The sequence below is a fragment of the Fusarium verticillioides genome, chromosome 6 (assembly GCF_000149555.1).
Source record: "Fusarium verticillioides 7600 chromosome 6, whole genome shotgun sequence".
Lineage (NCBI taxonomy): Eukaryota > Fungi > Ascomycota > Sordariomycetes > Hypocreales > Nectriaceae > Fusarium > Fusarium verticillioides.
This window is the reverse complement of record NC_031680.1, coordinates 3,817,381-3,832,603: the sequence shown is the minus strand read 5'-3', so window position 1 is coordinate 3,832,603 and position 15,223 is coordinate 3,817,381. Positions and strand designations below refer to the sequence as shown.

At 49.3% G+C, this 15,223-nt stretch overlaps 5 protein-coding genes across 5 annotated transcripts; 4 read left to right on the top strand and 1 right to left on the bottom strand.

The window, feature by feature from the left end:
* Positions 1-1,650: 1,650 nt before the first annotated feature.
* Positions 1,651-3,769, top strand: FVEG_01545 (hypothetical protein; the record flags this gene model as incomplete). The annotated part of the gene is made up of 5 exons (XM_018888551.1): positions 1,651-1,860; positions 1,915-2,288; positions 2,340-2,596; positions 2,651-3,571; positions 3,627-3,769. Exons 1-5 carry the CDS (start codon positions 1,702-1,704, stop codon positions 3,767-3,769), a joined length of 1,854 nt encoding a protein of 617 aa, XP_018744478.1. The 5' UTR covers positions 1,651-1,701.
* A 674-nt stretch (positions 3,770-4,443) lies between these two features.
* FVEG_01546 (hypothetical protein) lies at positions 4,444-5,810 on the top strand. Its single transcript, XM_018888552.1, has 2 exons — positions 4,444-5,105; positions 5,156-5,810. The coding sequence occupies exons 1-2, from the start codon at positions 4,501-4,503 to the stop codon at positions 5,646-5,648; spliced, it is 1,098 nt and encodes a 365-aa protein (XP_018744479.1). The 5' UTR covers positions 4,444-4,500; the 3' UTR covers positions 5,649-5,810.
* Positions 5,811-7,470: 1,660 nt separating this feature from the next.
* Positions 7,471-8,483, top strand: FVEG_01547 (hypothetical protein; the record flags this gene model as incomplete). Its single annotated transcript, XM_018888553.1, has 3 exons — positions 7,471-7,576; positions 7,629-8,086; positions 8,133-8,483. The coding sequence occupies 3 exons, from the start codon at positions 7,471-7,473 to the stop codon at positions 8,481-8,483; spliced, it is 915 nt and encodes a 304-aa protein (XP_018744480.1).
* A 799-nt stretch (positions 8,484-9,282) lies between these two features.
* FVEG_01548 (hypothetical protein) lies at positions 9,283-14,102 on the top strand (the record flags this gene model as incomplete). The annotated part of the gene is made up of 5 exons (XM_018888554.1): positions 9,283-9,873; positions 9,940-10,038; positions 10,093-10,579; positions 10,629-11,250; positions 11,309-14,102. 5 exons carry the CDS (start codon positions 9,283-9,285, stop codon positions 14,100-14,102), a joined length of 4,593 nt encoding a protein of 1,530 aa, XP_018744481.1.
* A 93-nt stretch (positions 14,103-14,195) lies between these two features.
* Positions 14,196-15,002, bottom strand: FVEG_14859 (hypothetical protein; the record flags this gene model as incomplete). The annotated part of the gene is made up of 1 exon (XM_018903876.1): positions 14,196-15,002. One exon carries the CDS (start codon positions 15,000-15,002, stop codon positions 14,196-14,198), a length of 807 nt encoding a protein of 268 aa, XP_018744482.1.
* Positions 15,003-15,223: the final 221 nt, after the last annotated feature.

Below are 15,223 nucleotides of genomic sequence, written 5' to 3'. Positions count from 1 at the left end.
GTTCAAATGGAGCGCTTAACTCCGCTGGACATCTTGGCTACTAAGCTTCTTCTTACTTCCCGTCTTACCAGCGCAGTTCTTTAATCTCACGTGTTGATCCTGCTTATTGGGTCCAGCGTATGAGAGCAGACGACTGTTGGGGCCAGGAATGCAGACATGGACCTGTTTCAGAGATTTTGAGGCCATTTCCGGTATTCCCGATACAACCCGATCCTGCACGTTGGAGAGAAAATGGTAAGAGTGGAGACGCGTTGGTCGCTACGCGACAGGATTTGATCACGAAATTTGGCTGAGCGAAACATGGAAGGATCCTGGTCTCGTTGGTAGATGTTGGTAGGTATTTGTTACATAAATCTTCATGCCATGGTATGATCCAAACCTGAGGGAATATGCACGAATGAGCAATGGCCAGACCATTCTCTGAACACTGGTGTTGATGCCATTGAGCCGCAATTTGGCTAGTGTTGTTTGGGTTAGCGGGCATGGCTGCTGGAAGCATCTCGACTATCGTGAAATGCTCCGATGACCAGGGGTTATTTACGAGAGTCATCGTCATAGTTAGTGAACTTTGAAGTCGCTTGTTGACTGTTTGTTCCCCCCCAGTGATCACGATTGCAGTGAAACTCTGATCAACGCAAACAACGATCACATTTTAAGTTTATTTACAACGTTAACGGGCTGATGTCAACTCAATTTCACTGCTGACAGAAATGGCTCACAACGCTTCAACAGAGACAGGTTCGCCCTACGGCTGCCCAGTCAATTGACTCAAGTCTCAAGCCACAGAGCGTAGCATTGACTTGACCATGCAAGCCATGAAACGATCCCTCAACAACGTTGCCCGAGATACCCGAGCCTCATCTTCGCCGGCAAAATTTTCACCCAACTAATCAACACTCAATAACCTCAATTAGGCACCCGTATTTTTGCCCTCCGTCCCACTTAGCACCAACTCCTCCTCATTCACATGGTTCGCCAACGCCCGTTTTCCCCAAAAAGCTCAGACCAAATTCCTGATCTAAAAAACAGGCAGTGAAATAAACATCCCACTGATTGGATCAAGCGCTCAAGTGGAGAAATTCAAAGGATGGGCCAAGACTTTGCGGTTGTTATTCCCCCATGGCACAACATGTGGGGTAGGCGGGGAGGAGAGAGGAACAAGCTTGGTTTTTAGGGAAGAATTCTGGTGCCTAAAGCCACTTTTCTTTACTCTTCTCCGCATGAGGTGAAAGCTGGGGATATCTCTGTAATCTGTTCTGAGATCGATATGCCTCATAACAACAGGGCAATCTGACAAAGAACTTGCAGTCTCGCAGTAATTGCTCAGTCCGTAGAGAAGGCAATGATCTTCAATCGCAGAGAGCAAACAAGCATAAGCAAGCAAAAAGTCCTGCACTGCACCCCACTCTAGTGATCCCATCCAATGAGCTCCTCTTCTCCGCGTTGATCCCACGGGGTAGCACACCTCCAACACGCTCTTGGCGCGAGGTGATATCATGCCGGCCAAGACTGTTAACCTGCTGCCTGGGCTTGGCAGCTCAGGTTGCCAAGTTTGACCCCAGAGGGTTGCCAACTGCCGTGCTTTAAATTTAAGCTTATATATAACAACAGCCTCAGGTTACGGAGATCTTGTTTGTTTCAGCAGCGTCTCTCTTCTTCTCCTCTTTCACTGTCCTGACTGTTGATTTACTGGACTTTAACATGGATGACAAGGATATTTCACCTGGCCATGGTGGCTCGTCTTATGATGACAAGTCCGTCACGCCTCCGCCTGAGAAGGGCGGTGCTGAGATTCTAGAGCATGCTTCTCAGGGTCGTCGTCAATCCGTCGCTCTCAATATTGTCCAGAACCCTCTGCAGGTACATTCCCCCTTACCTCCCATCTCAATCTCTCGTAACTCACCGATATTATAGAGCAGAACAAAGGATCAAGTCGTCGCTGACGCTCGCGCCTTTGCCGAGTCCAATGGCATGTCCGAGCACGTCGACCTCTTCGGCCGAGCAGCCCTCATCGCTCGTGACCCCGATAGCTTCGAATCAGCTAATCTTCTCGATGACGAACGCGCTGCTCTCATTTATGAGAGGGATCATAAGTGGCATGGATCCAAGATGCTGTGGTACTCGATTGGCCTTTGCGCTGTTGGTGCTGCTACGCAGGGATGGGATCAGACAGGTGCCAATGGCGCTAATCTCTCGTTCCCTAAAGAGTTTGGTATTGATGGTACGGGACGCGATGAGTGGATTGTTGGTATCATCAACTCCATCATCTTCCTTACTGCTGGTTTGATGTAAGCTTCAAATCTCGCGATGTCTTGACTTTTTCTGACATTAGTATTTAGTGGTGCCTTTATTGTCGACCCTCTTAACCACTACTTTGGCCGACGTGGAGAGATCTTCATTACAGCCTGTTGCTTGGTTGCTACCCCCATCGCATCAGGTTTCGCCAAGAATTGGCAAGAGCTTTTTGCCATCCGTTTCATCATGGGAATCGGTATCGGTGCCAAGAATGCTACCGTGCCTATCTATTCCGCCGAGATGGCTCCTGCTCGAATTCGAGGTGCCCTCGTCATGTTCTGGCAACTTTGGGTCGTTATTGGTAAGACCCTCATCCCACAATCGGTCAATTGAATCTCCATACTGACTATAGCAGGTATCTTCCTCGGTTTCTGCGCCAATGTCATTGTCAAAGATATCGGCGACATCGCCTGGCGTCTTGAACTCGGCTCAGCCTTCATCCCCGCCTTCCTCCTCGCAGTCGGCATCTACTTCTGTCCCGAATCTCCCCGTTGGCTCATGAAGCACGGCCGCATCGCCGATGGCTTCGTCTCCATGTCCAAGCTTCGCGCTCACCCCATCATCGGCGCTCGCGATTACTACTACTCTTACATCATCTACCACGAGGAGCTTCGCGAGAACGCCGGCGCTGGTTACTTTCGCCGTCTTTGGGACTGCTTCGCTGTTCCCAGGATTCGACGTGCCAACTATGGTGCTAGCACTGTCATGCTGGCCCAGCAGATGTGCGGTATCAATATCATCTCCTTCTACAGCTCTAGTATCTTCCGAGAGGCTGGTTATAGCCACGACGAGGCTCTGTATGCTTCATTGGGATATGGTGCTATCCAGGTTGTCTTCACCATTCCTACTCTTTTCCTGATTGATACCAAGGGCCGACGATTCTTGACCCTGGCAACATTCCCCTTCATGTGTATCTTCCTGCTGGCTGGTGGTCTCTCTCTTCTCAACAACAGCGACAACCGAGCTGCCAATATTGGCCCAGTCGTCCTCTTCGTCTACCTGTTCACCATTGCCTACTGTCTCGGTGAGGGACCTGTGGCCTTCCAGTATTCAGCTGAGGTCTTCCCCACTATCCAGCGAGAGCAGGGTATGGCTTGGGCTGTCTGCATCAACAACACCTTCGCCGGTGTTCTCGGCTTGACATTCCCTCGTATGAAGACTGTCATGACTCCCACTGGAGCTTTCGGTTTCTATGCCGGACTCAACCTCATTGCTTGGGGCATGATCTTCTGCTTTGTTCGTGAGACTAAGCAGATGACCCTTGAGGAATTGGATCGTAAGTTTTCCCCACTATAACATCGATGAGGCGCGTTTACTAACACGCGACGCAGAGGTCTTTTCCGTACCTACAAAGAGCTTTTTGTCTCACGAGACAAAGGTCTGGCTGCCTTATATCTTCAAGCGCTACGTCCTTCGCAAGGACATTCAGCGCCCCCCTCCCATTATTGAGAAGGGCGAGAAGACGCTCGCGTAATTGGTGGAATAACCTGGGTCGTCGGCGTGTACATAACTAGCAAGCATGCTGAGTCAGGCGGTGCATAATCTATAGTGCAGTCGAATCATGAAGTAACATCAGATCGCTAAACCGAACCAGCATGATCGCAAAGTCCGTTTCTGGATAACTGTTTAACCGTGATCATGGCCAGTGGGGAGACGCAACTGCAACCCTGTAATTTACAAAGCCTCCAGCCTGGTAACTGGCTGGCACCTCATTAGTCGGTGACACGGACTTGGCTTCTCGAGAGGACATCCTTGCGGATTTTGAGTTCAAGCTGCGCCTCGCCATGAGTCGCGGATATAGCAAAACCACGTCATGCCACTGTGGACTTGATGCTCCCTTTAGGAAGGCCGAGTACGAAAATGAAGACTAAGCAGAGTCGGCGGGATGACGTCCATCCCACTGCCCCTCCGAACCGCGCGCGTCGATAATCAATCGCGGACGTGATTGGAGGAATCGCGGAAACAATGGGGATCTCGTAATCCTGGTGCTCATATAAGCTATCATGCAGGATCGGCATTGACAAAACTCTATCCTCGATTTGGCCGGGAACACCCTCACGGTATTTCCGAGCCAGATTGAGTTATGTAACGTAGGCTAAATACCAAATCTCGTATATTCGTATAAATACCCAAAGCCCATCTCTATCAATTCATGAATGTCCATGAGCACCATCTTCACCAGCAACACTGTTTCCTATTCCCAATATGAAGCACTCTTTGTTTTCGCTCGCCGTCCTGGCAAGCTCCGTCCTGGGCTATGACCAACTCCTCGGCTTCAATGAGAAAGCACAGGTCGAAACCAGAAGCCTCGACGAGATCCACAAAGCTGCCTTGAAAGAAGGAGGCACTGTTACCTGCTGGCACGGAGGAGATGCGCCCAACCAGCGAGCCGCCCTTAAGCAGGCCTTTGAGAAACGCTTCCCCGGCATGACGCTCAACGTCACTGTTGACCTGTCCAAGTATCATGACGCCAGATTGGATCAGCAGCTTGCCGCCGGTGGCAAATCGGTTTACGTCGACAGCGTGATCCTGCAGACGTTGCACGACTATCCCCGCTGGGCTCAGGAGGGCGCCCTGCTCAACTACGCCCCCAAGGGCTTTGACCAGATCGAGCATGCTTTCAAGGACAGCACGGCTTATTGGTATGGTGTATATGTCTTGTTCTGGGCTAATGCCTGGAACACTGACAAGCTGCCTGGTATCAAGGCGCCCACCGAGTATGCCGATTTCCTTCGGCCCGAATTCAAGAACAGGCTTGCTCTGACCTACCCCAACGACGATGACGCTGTTCTCTATGCCTTTTATCTTATGTAAGCTCGCCGTGTATCTTTCTCTTGACCAACGCCTGATGAGTATGTAGTATGCAACAGAACGGCGCCTCTTGGTTCGAGGACCTCCTCAAGCAGAACCCTCGCTGGGTTCGCGGTACAGCGACCCCAGGCAACATCATCCGCTCAGAGAACGCCACTGAAGCCGCCTATTTTGCTGTCGGCGGACGCTTCGGTGAATCCAAGCCTCTAAAGTTCGCCCATCCCAAGCAGGGAAAATACGTATCTTGGCCGCAGACCGCCGCTATTCTCAAGGACGCTCCTCACCCTGAGGGAGCCAAGCTTCTTCACAACTACATCCTCAGCGAGGAGTTCCAGTCCACTATGGGACTTTGGTCTGTCCGTCGCGATATTGCCACGCCATCTGGTTTCCCTCCTCTTCGCAACGAGACTGCTACCAACCCGACCGAGTTTGCACGATTCATGAAGGATAGAGTTTTGGTCGAGAGACTCCGATTCTGGTTTGAGGCTCGTATTGGTACCGCCCAAGGTGTCGACCCTATCTACAATCCTATCAACCAGTGATAGATGAGGCTTCTGGTAGTGCCGAGTCACCTTTTTCTTCCATTCTCATTACGTAGCTAGCAGAACGTTTCGTGTACATACTATGCAAGTCAGCTGGGTGAACTCTCAGTCTGGAATTCAATCACATATTTTCTCACAAACAAATAGTAAGCACTTTGGTGGCTTAGAAGCGACATGTAGGAAGGGCCAATTGAGTGCAGCAGCAAGTATGGAGATGAGATGATCGAACAGCACAATTGCAGCCTTGGTTGAGTGTCGTGACAGAGAGTGCGACGCGCTCTTTGGCTTCAAACGGGAGCATCGAAATCATTCTGTCGCGCTGCGTATCTTGACTAATAGGGCGTCTTCTCCGCAAAAGTCCATGATGATTCCAAACACCGATCCAGCTCGCATGCCTTTCCAATCTGGGCAAGATACAGCCCATCTGCGACGTTTCATTCCTGCACAGCCCTCCCGTTCTCAAAAGTCGCGACAGGTCATTGACATCCCGACAGAGGAACATGACACAGCAAACGTTCTGAAGCTTGGGGTAGCAGTTGTGGCGCTTTGACGTCGATGGAACAGCCTCTTCTTCCGAGTTAAGCTATAAGCGTCTATTTCTTAACTTAATAGTTAAAAGCTGAATGTGTCCAAGACCAAAAAGTGGCGGTGAAACGTTGTCAAAACGGGGCGCCAAGTGGCTGTTTCAGCATCGTGAGACTCCTTGAGTGGAGTTGACTTGGTTTTGGTGGAGAGCATGCCGAGATCTGCCGGCTCGGCACTCGGCCGAAAAGATTGAGTGCCCATGGATGAGCATCTAGGAAATAAACTCAATTGTGTCTAAGAAGTTAGCATAACGCATGAATTGTTTATAAACTATTGAGTGTGTTTGCATGAACTGAACGCTTGATCATTGCTCACATCTACTAAAAACAGCACATGAGTCTCTAAGAACTGAAGAGAACCAAGCAGAGTAACCTTGATATCAGCAAAGAATATACTACAATTACCAGAAGAAAGATAGAGGACATCAATACTTCGGTCTCGCCGATTATACTTCTCCTTTCGCCTTGGCCTTTTGTTCGGGGAAAGCTGCGCCTACCTGGTACTCTTCGTTTCCGGTTTCATCACCAAAAACACGAACCTATTGACGCCGATCAAAAGAACATTCTCTCGCAAACAATTCCATTAAAACTCTTCCTTAAAAGCGCGTTAGGCCCAGGGTTGATCTCTATTAATAATACGCGGCGGCCGACGAGAGTTGAATCACGAGTTCAAACATCTTGGTGTTTAGAAGATGAAAAAACCTGACAAACCAATCGCATTCACTAAAAAAGCCAAGAATCGTTAGAGCCGAGAGTTTCACGTGTCAAGTCTTTCTGCGTGCAACGCTAGATTTGGAGGGGAGGGGGAAGGGGTCTGAGCGAAACATGAAACACCAAGAATTTTGAAACATGGGTCAAGACGTGAGACTCGTGAAGTGAGTGACTGAGAAGGGAGAATATGTGGCTGTGAGAGGCGCTGAGACAAGGAAAATATGACCTGAAGCTGAGGTTGGGGTTTCTCCTGATGCGATTTGATGATCGCTGATGATCAGCGCTGGGGAGGGCCATGGCGAGCCGACAACCGACGAGGGTGATGTCAAACATGAAAACTGATAACATGAACGAAAACTTGTATATAAGAGTCGGATCATTCGACATCTTGGTAAATAATCCATCAGCATCTCAATCATCTTCTCTTCACTTCACTTCCTTTCTAAGAAAGTCCAAGTTAGCCCTGGCGGCTCAGTTTCAGCAACACAACCTTTAATAATCCCTTTTTGATCTATACAACCTTCAAAATGCATTCTCTTGCTATCGTCTCCGCCTTCTTCGCCATGGCTTCTGCCCATGGAGTCGTCCTCTCTGTTGAGGGAGCTAATGGAGTGACCATGCCTGGTCTCAGCAGTACGTTGCCATCGCACTTGATAACACACAATGGGATACTAACAGTTAACAGTTGCTGATGGAACTCCTCGTGATTGCTCAAGCAACCGTTGCGGTTCTCAAGCCGACACCTCCATCATTCGTGATCGTGAGATCCGTAGTGGAGAAGCCAGCGCCCTGGGCAGGACTCAGGGTAACGGACCTGTTGACGCCTCCGTCATGATCTCTAGTTTCTTGGGAAGCGGAAATGCGAACAACGTTCCCACCAACAATGGCACTGAAAGCGCCGCTGGTGTTGAGGATGATCTGTCCAACTTGCCCAAGGGTAACAATCAGGGCAACAACAACAACAACCGCAGGCGCCAGTTGGGTAACCTCTTGGGCGGTCTCTTTGGTGGTGGCCGCGGAGGCGGTGGTGAGAAGACCGAGACAGCTAAAGAGACCAGCGTTGCTGCCTCTGCTGGAGAGGGAGCTACCAAGGGCTTGCCCACAGCATCTGACAACGGCGAAGTCACCATGACCTACAGACAGGTAAGTCCCATTCACCCTATCCAAGTATTTTCACTAACTCCCTCAGATCAACCAAGACGGCGCCGGTCCAATGACAGCTGAAATCGACGCTACATCCGGCGGCACCGACCCCGATGCCTTCCAAACCGCAGAGGTGACCCAAGATGTTCCTGGAATCGGCATCCAGGGTCTTTCCCTCGCCACCAACACCGACTTCCCACTCAAGGTCCAGATGCCCCAGGGCATGACCTGCGAAGGATCCGTCGGAGGCGCCAACAACGTCTGCATCGTTCGTGTTCGCAACGGCGCTGCTGCTGGTCCTTTCGGTGGCTCTGGTGCTTTCACCCAGTCCGCTACTGCTAGAAAGCGTGCTATTGCTTTCCGTCTTAAGAAGCGCATGGAGATTGTTCGCTACTAAGTAGTTGATGGATATGTATTAGAGACTGGACGTTGAGAAGATGAGTGCAGATAGTTGGGGACCTGTCGCCTAGTAATACATATGTCATTACCTCCATTAAAGAACATCCCAAAACCTGTAGCTTATGTGCTTGATCTTTTCAACTTCTTGCAGAATGTATTGTCTAGCTGTACACTCCTACCCTCGTATTCAGAGATCGCCTTCCAGGCTCATCAAACAACGGCTGACCTCTTGCCACGCCGACCTCTGTTTGGTATCTTCTTCTTTATGCTTCGTAGTAAGTTCACTATATTCTTCTTTGGCAATATACAGGGCCTAATACCTTAGACCGATATAGTTCATATATCTAGGAAAGCTCTGTATTATAGTCAACACCTAAGGTTGTTATAGAATTGTTATTATAAGAGCTTCTTGTAGGCAAGTCGAGGTGTCTATTTATAGCCAGGGCTGAAAATAAGGCAACTTGGTATCTGCATAATTTGCATCTTACATACATATTGAGGCCTCCTATGCATGTCTCTGTAATTTCAGTTTAGCAAATACTTCCTGACCTTGACTTTTTCTTGACTAATGATTGGGCGCCTCATTTCAGGTAGACATACTGGAGCCTAAATCACATTCCCCGCACTCTCCCTTCATCGTCAGCTGGCCAGAATCTTCACCGAATTTGATCTTGATCTTTCTTGAACTAGATCACTCTATTAGGCGTTGTACAGTTTAGCCCGCATTGCCCGACCTATTTGCTTGGTTAAAATAATAACGCCCACTGTGCCTAACTCTTTTGCCGAACCAGCTCAACATGCCTATTAGAAAAAAGCTGAAGAAGATTTTCCACCATCGCAATGCAGAAGGCGTCTCAGGGAGCTCCGGTGATGGGCCGAGTGAAGAGCAGCCATTGAGACTGTCGAGAAACACGAGATCTGGCTACCTAGCTACGATCGTGACATCGGGAGAATCCTCACCAGTTCCAGCCTTGGATGACGCGAACGCGCCCCAAGAAGCTCCAGATGAACAACTGCCAGCGCCCAAAGAAAGTGGCAATTCTATCCGACAGTTGTGGGCTGTTGCATATAAGAGCCTGCGAGATGAGGAAGATTCGCCCGTTACAAAATTCGAAGATCAGATCCGTCGCAATCTGCCTGACATCGCAGACAGAATGAGCTCAGACCAGAGTACGAAAGAATGGATGAGTAAGGTTGTGGAAACTCAAATGGATCAAGTCAAGCGAGACACTTTGAAGCTGAGATTTGGGAATTTCGAGATGGAAGCCCAGGAAGTCGTGAAGTCGGTCCTAGCTGTTGTCAATTGGAGTAAGGACTACGTCTCTAAAGCCCTGAGCTCAAATCCCACGGCATCCATTGCCTGGGGTGGAGTAACTCTGTTGCTACCAGTAAGTCCATATCCCATTATCTCCCGTTAGCCTCGGAAGACTAATGCTTGTTTGATGATCCGCTAGCTCTTTTTGAACCCTATAGAACAAGCTTCTTCTTTGGCCAAGGGACTCGAGCACATTGCATCGATAATAGTTCGGAGTTCTATGTGGGAGGATCTCTACGTACGTCGTTACGAGGCAGCGACTAGCGATACACTGCCAGAATCGCATGCTTAGTACCGACGCGCACTGGAGATGCTGTATCAAGAGGTACTCAGGTTTCAGATTGTTTGCTATGGCTACTATAGCCACAAGTCTGTCTCTCGTTTGGCTTTGGATTCCATCAAGCATCATGACTGGGACGAGCTGCTTGGGAATATTCAGTATCGGGAGACCGAATTCGATAAAATGAGCCTAGGCTGGCGAGACACGATGTACAACGAGGAATGGGAGAAGGCCGAGGCACGGCATCGGCAGGCTATGAGTCAGTGGAGAACGATTGGAACCGACGTTTCTGAACTCAGGAAAATGATCGAGGAAACCCAGAAAGACAGGAATCGCGAAAAGATGCTAAACTGGCTTTGCACGGTCGACACTTCAGTGCAGTATAGAGCTGCCCGAGAAAAATACAGTAGCGGCACCTGCAACTGGCTGACTCAAGAAAGCGATGATTTCAAGACATGGGAACAAAATCCCAAGTCTTTTCTATGGCTTAATGGAAAAGGTATGACAGGTACTGGTTCTCATGTGTTACCTCCGCTAATACAATACAGCCGGCGCCGGGAAATCAATTCTGAGCTCATCTGTTATCAAGTACTTGAAGGACAAGTACGAAGACGACCCGGAAACCGCGCTTGGATATTACTTCTTCAGCTTCGGAAACGTAGAGCAACAGAAAGTATCCGTCATGCTCTCATCGCTTGTACGACAGTTATGTGCAAGTCGTCCGGACACACCACACCCAATCAAACGGTTTGAAGATTATATGGCGAAAGGCGAGCGGCCAGACATGGAGACTCTTGAAGCCGCACTTATGTCTGCTGTCAGTGGGTTTTCCGCGGTTTTCATTGTTATAGACGCTCTCGACGAGTGTCCGGTCTTGGATGGTGAGCGTCCAAGGCTTTTGAAATGCCTTCATCGCATCATCGCCTCAATGCCGGATAATCTCCACATATTTTGCACAAGCCGAGCTGAGCCAGACATCAATGTGGAGATTGACGAGTTGTTGGATGTGCCGGCAAAAGCTGCCATTGATCTTACAAAAGATCAATTGAGTTTGAACAGGGACATGCATCTATACACCGATAGCGTCTTGGGTACCGAGACGTATTGTTGGTGGTCCGACAACGTGAGGGCCAAAGCGAAAGATATACTGATCACAAGAGCAGATGGGATGTAAGTTAGAAGAGTGGCGCAGACTGGGTCGGTGTTTTATAGCTAACACCTATTTTAGGTTCCAATATCTTGTTTGCCAGTTCGAAGTCCTTCAACATTTGGACTCAGAAGCCGATGTCCTTTCGGCACTTAATGATCTTCCTTCAGGACTAGATGAAACATACAACCGGCTGCTTCTAGGTCTTAACAGCAAGTTTAAATGCCAGATCCTCGGTTCGCTCAAATGGTTGGCGTTATCGAGAAGGCATCTACGTCTCGAAGAACTTGCCGAAATCTTCATCTTTCGTCCAGAATCTGTCACTAAGATCCACAAGATCGAGCGGCTGTTTGACCCGCGGGCGGTTCTGAAACATTTCCCTAGTCTCGTGACGACTGAGACGAAGGACGAATGGAACGATGAGACCCGCCGTCGCGAGAACAACACATATGTCCGCCTCGCTCATTTCACAGTCAAGGAGTATCTAATATCCGAACGCATTGAACAAAGCAAAGCAAAACAATTCTATTTCACAGAAGCGAATGCTCACCTGCATATCGCACATTGCTGCGTGTCATACCACTTGTATCAGAGTGTTGAGAATACCGGAGACGACGTGGAGCTTCCTTTGAAGACTTACGCTGTCCGTAACTGGGAATTGCATTTGGAACTAGTCCCGCGTGAACTATGGACGAATGAGGTCATTCAGCTCGCTGAGCTCGCGCTCTCTATGCGTACTAAAAGCCTTAGGGAAATTCTGTTCAATGGGCAATTGAGGGATCGATGGTATGAATATAATGACCGAGTCGACAATTTGATGCAGCGGCCGTACTGCTATACCGCCGCCATTGGGTCTCTTGAGCTCACCAAATTGCTGCTGGAAAAGGGTTCGCGGACAAGGAGGTTCTTGATTCGGGAAGATCTGGACTTAGCCCTCCGAGAGGCAGCAGAAGAGGGACATATTGAGATTGTCCGCTTTCTTCTCAATGAGCGTGCTGATTCCAATAAGGTCACAGGTGGCGCGCTCCAGGCCGCGGCGCATCGAGGCCACCTAGCCATCATAAAGCTCTTGCTAGAGAATGGGGCTGATATCGACGCACATGATGAGAGGTTTGGATCAGCCCTTGAGGCCGCCGCAAAGGGCATTAAACTGGCAGCGTTGAGAATGCTATTGAATCGCGGAGCTAATGTACAAGAGGCGGGATGTCCTATGTCGTGCCTCATAGCGGCGTATAAGGCACATGACCAAAATGAAACCACGGATTACACCCAAGCTCTGAAGCTTCTTCTCGACAAGGGTGCTGATATCAACAGAAAGTGCGCCCGTCACGGCAGTGCTCTCAATGAGGCAGTAAAGGCATGGCTACGCGAGGGAACATGTACCTTTTTCGACTTTGTCATAAGGCACAACGCTGACATTGAGTTGAACGATGAAAGAGATGGCACCCCGCTCCAAACGGCATGTGGCAGCACCCATAACCTGGGAATGACGTCTAGGATAAAAGAAGCCGTCGTAGCTCTTCTGCGCCTTGGTGCCGACCCAAATACTCAGGGAGGGCAGTACGGTAATGTACTTCAAAAGGCATGTCGCCTGACCGACTACCGATCTGGCGTGGTTGATCTTCTTCTGGAAAACGGCGCAGAGATCAACCGGAAGGGAGACTGTTACGGAACAGCATTACATGCAGCTTGTGCGGCCCGGAACCCGGAATTGGTTAATATGCTGCTCAGTAGAGGTGCTGACGTGCATATACAGGCCGGGGAGTATGGCAGTGTTTTACAAGCGGCTACCTCCGTTCGTGCCTTGACTCAAATTGATAGAATTGCACTTGTTGTGCAAAAGCTGCTCGATAGTGGCGCCGATGTCAATGCGCCGGGTGGCAAGTTCGGAAGCCCGCTACAAGCCGCAGCTCATTCTCCCCGTTTGACACCCGACATTGAAGTCGTGGAAGGATTTCTACTCATGAAAGGGGCAGAAGTCAATATGCGGGGAGGTATGTACGGTACCGCACTACAAAGTGCTTGTGTAAGAGGCAACCTGAAATCAGTCCGCTTACTACTTTCCTACGGTGCCGAGGTTAATATCGAGGGGGGACACTATGGAACCGCGCTCCAGGCGGCGTGCATCACACCACACTATGACATAGCGCGTTTACTGCTAGAACATGGTGCTGATATCCATATTCAGAGCGGGTTATTTGGCAGTGCCTGGCATGCCGCGGCTGCAGTGCCCTCCTGGGATGGCCATGCCCTCGCTACATCAGAGCTGCTGCTCGATAACGGTGTTGATGTGAATCACTGCCATATTCAACACGGGACTGCTCTGCAGGTTACACTCGAGCATACGAAAGATAACATTGAACATAGGATCATGTTTCTTTTCGAGAATGGCGCTGATGTCAAGCTCGGAGCCGGTCTCTATGGTTTTCCATTACAATCAGCTTGTCTAGCACCTACAGATGACCCAACCGGCCGCCAGAACACCGACGGCCTCGTCTACCTACTCGATAACTGCGCTGACATCGACGTCAATCAGACAGGTGGGCTGTTTGGCACGGCTTTACAAGCAGCAGCGTACGAAGGCAAGACAAAAGGTGTCAAGTTGCTGCTTGAGAAGGGCGCGGATGTCAACCTTCGCGGCGGAAGATACGGAAGCCCACTCAATGCGGCTGCAGTCCAAGGATACTGGGATATCGTCGACATACTGTTGGGGGCTGGAGCTAAGGCAGACTGCTACTTATTCTCCAAGATTGATGAGGAATGGCTAGAAAGGATTGCTAAGGAAGACGGACGCAATGCTGTGGAGCGGTATAGGAACTTTTGGGACAAGGTTAAGTTGTATGAGAATGGGTATAAAGAGGTAAAAGCGATCTAGTTATATCTAATATGAAAGAATCTATTGCATATAAAGATTGATATGTAAATGCAATAAAAAAATTAGATATAGGTAAAGTACCATGCTACTTAGCTAGACTTCATCCAAAAGCTTATCAATAGCACTCATGACGCTGTACAGGCTCTTGGCTCGCTGGGCATCTTCAACCAACTTCTTGAACTCCTGCACCCCAGCGCCATTCCCATCATATCCCCACTTCAATCCATACTTCTCCACATTACTATCGAAAGAGTAACGACCTCTATCCCGGCACAAGCCACAAAAGATCTCCTTAAACTCATCTGCAAAATGCATGCGCGGAAACGCGTTAGAAATCTCCTTGAACTCTTCTTCTGTTATAACGCCCTCCAAGTTAGGTAGGTCCTCCGGCAGACCGAGGAGGTGCAATTTTGGTCCGAGAAGATCCCCATGGACACCGAAGTGAACAAGCGCGACTTCAGGCTCTTTCCAAGGTGCAATAGTCTCCATTGTATGAAGGGCGATGGCGTCCCAGGCAATCTGCATACGGCGACTACCTTGTTCCCAAGTGCCATCCTTCTCCGACGTTGCGTTTATGAACTCACGGGAGAGGTTCGCACTATCAACCTCAAAGCGTCTCGTGTTCGTGACAAGCGCCTTCGTCTTGGACCAAGCCAGGTCGTGGAGAAGACAGCTTACGACAACGAGCTCCATGTCAAGAGAGTCACCGAGCTTAACAAACTCGGGTATTTTCTTCTGAAGCAGGAGGCAAAAAGCTGTACTTCGGAGGACATGGTTTAAGACACCTGGGGTCGCGAACTTTTTCGCATGTTGATATGAAGATAATACGAGGGGGGTCGTAGGAAATTGTATCCCTGTTAGGGGAAAAGAAGGGAAGGGGTTGGCAGACGATGGTGACATGACTGTTGATGTGGATTGTGAAGAAGTGATAGATTTTACGGTAATAGTTTGAGTTCAAAAGCTGATATTTGTCTGGCATATCACATTATATAAGAGAATGCTTGACAGAAATTGTGACAAATCGATCAATGCCATAATTGTAATCAGTAAGCTATTATAGAATTGTATAACAAGATGTCGCAAGGGATACAGAAGACGCCAGAAGCGCTTCATGTTGGCTC

Coding starts and splice junctions, on each gene's coding strand:
- FVEG_01546 (XM_018888552.1), top strand. CDS start 4,501: ATGAAGCACTCTTTGTTTTCGCTCGCCGTCCTGGCAAGCTCCGTCCTG. Junction 5,106..5,155: donor CTCTATGCCTTTTATCTTAT/GTAAGCTCGCCG, acceptor ATGAGTATGTAG/TATGCAACAGAACGGCGCCT.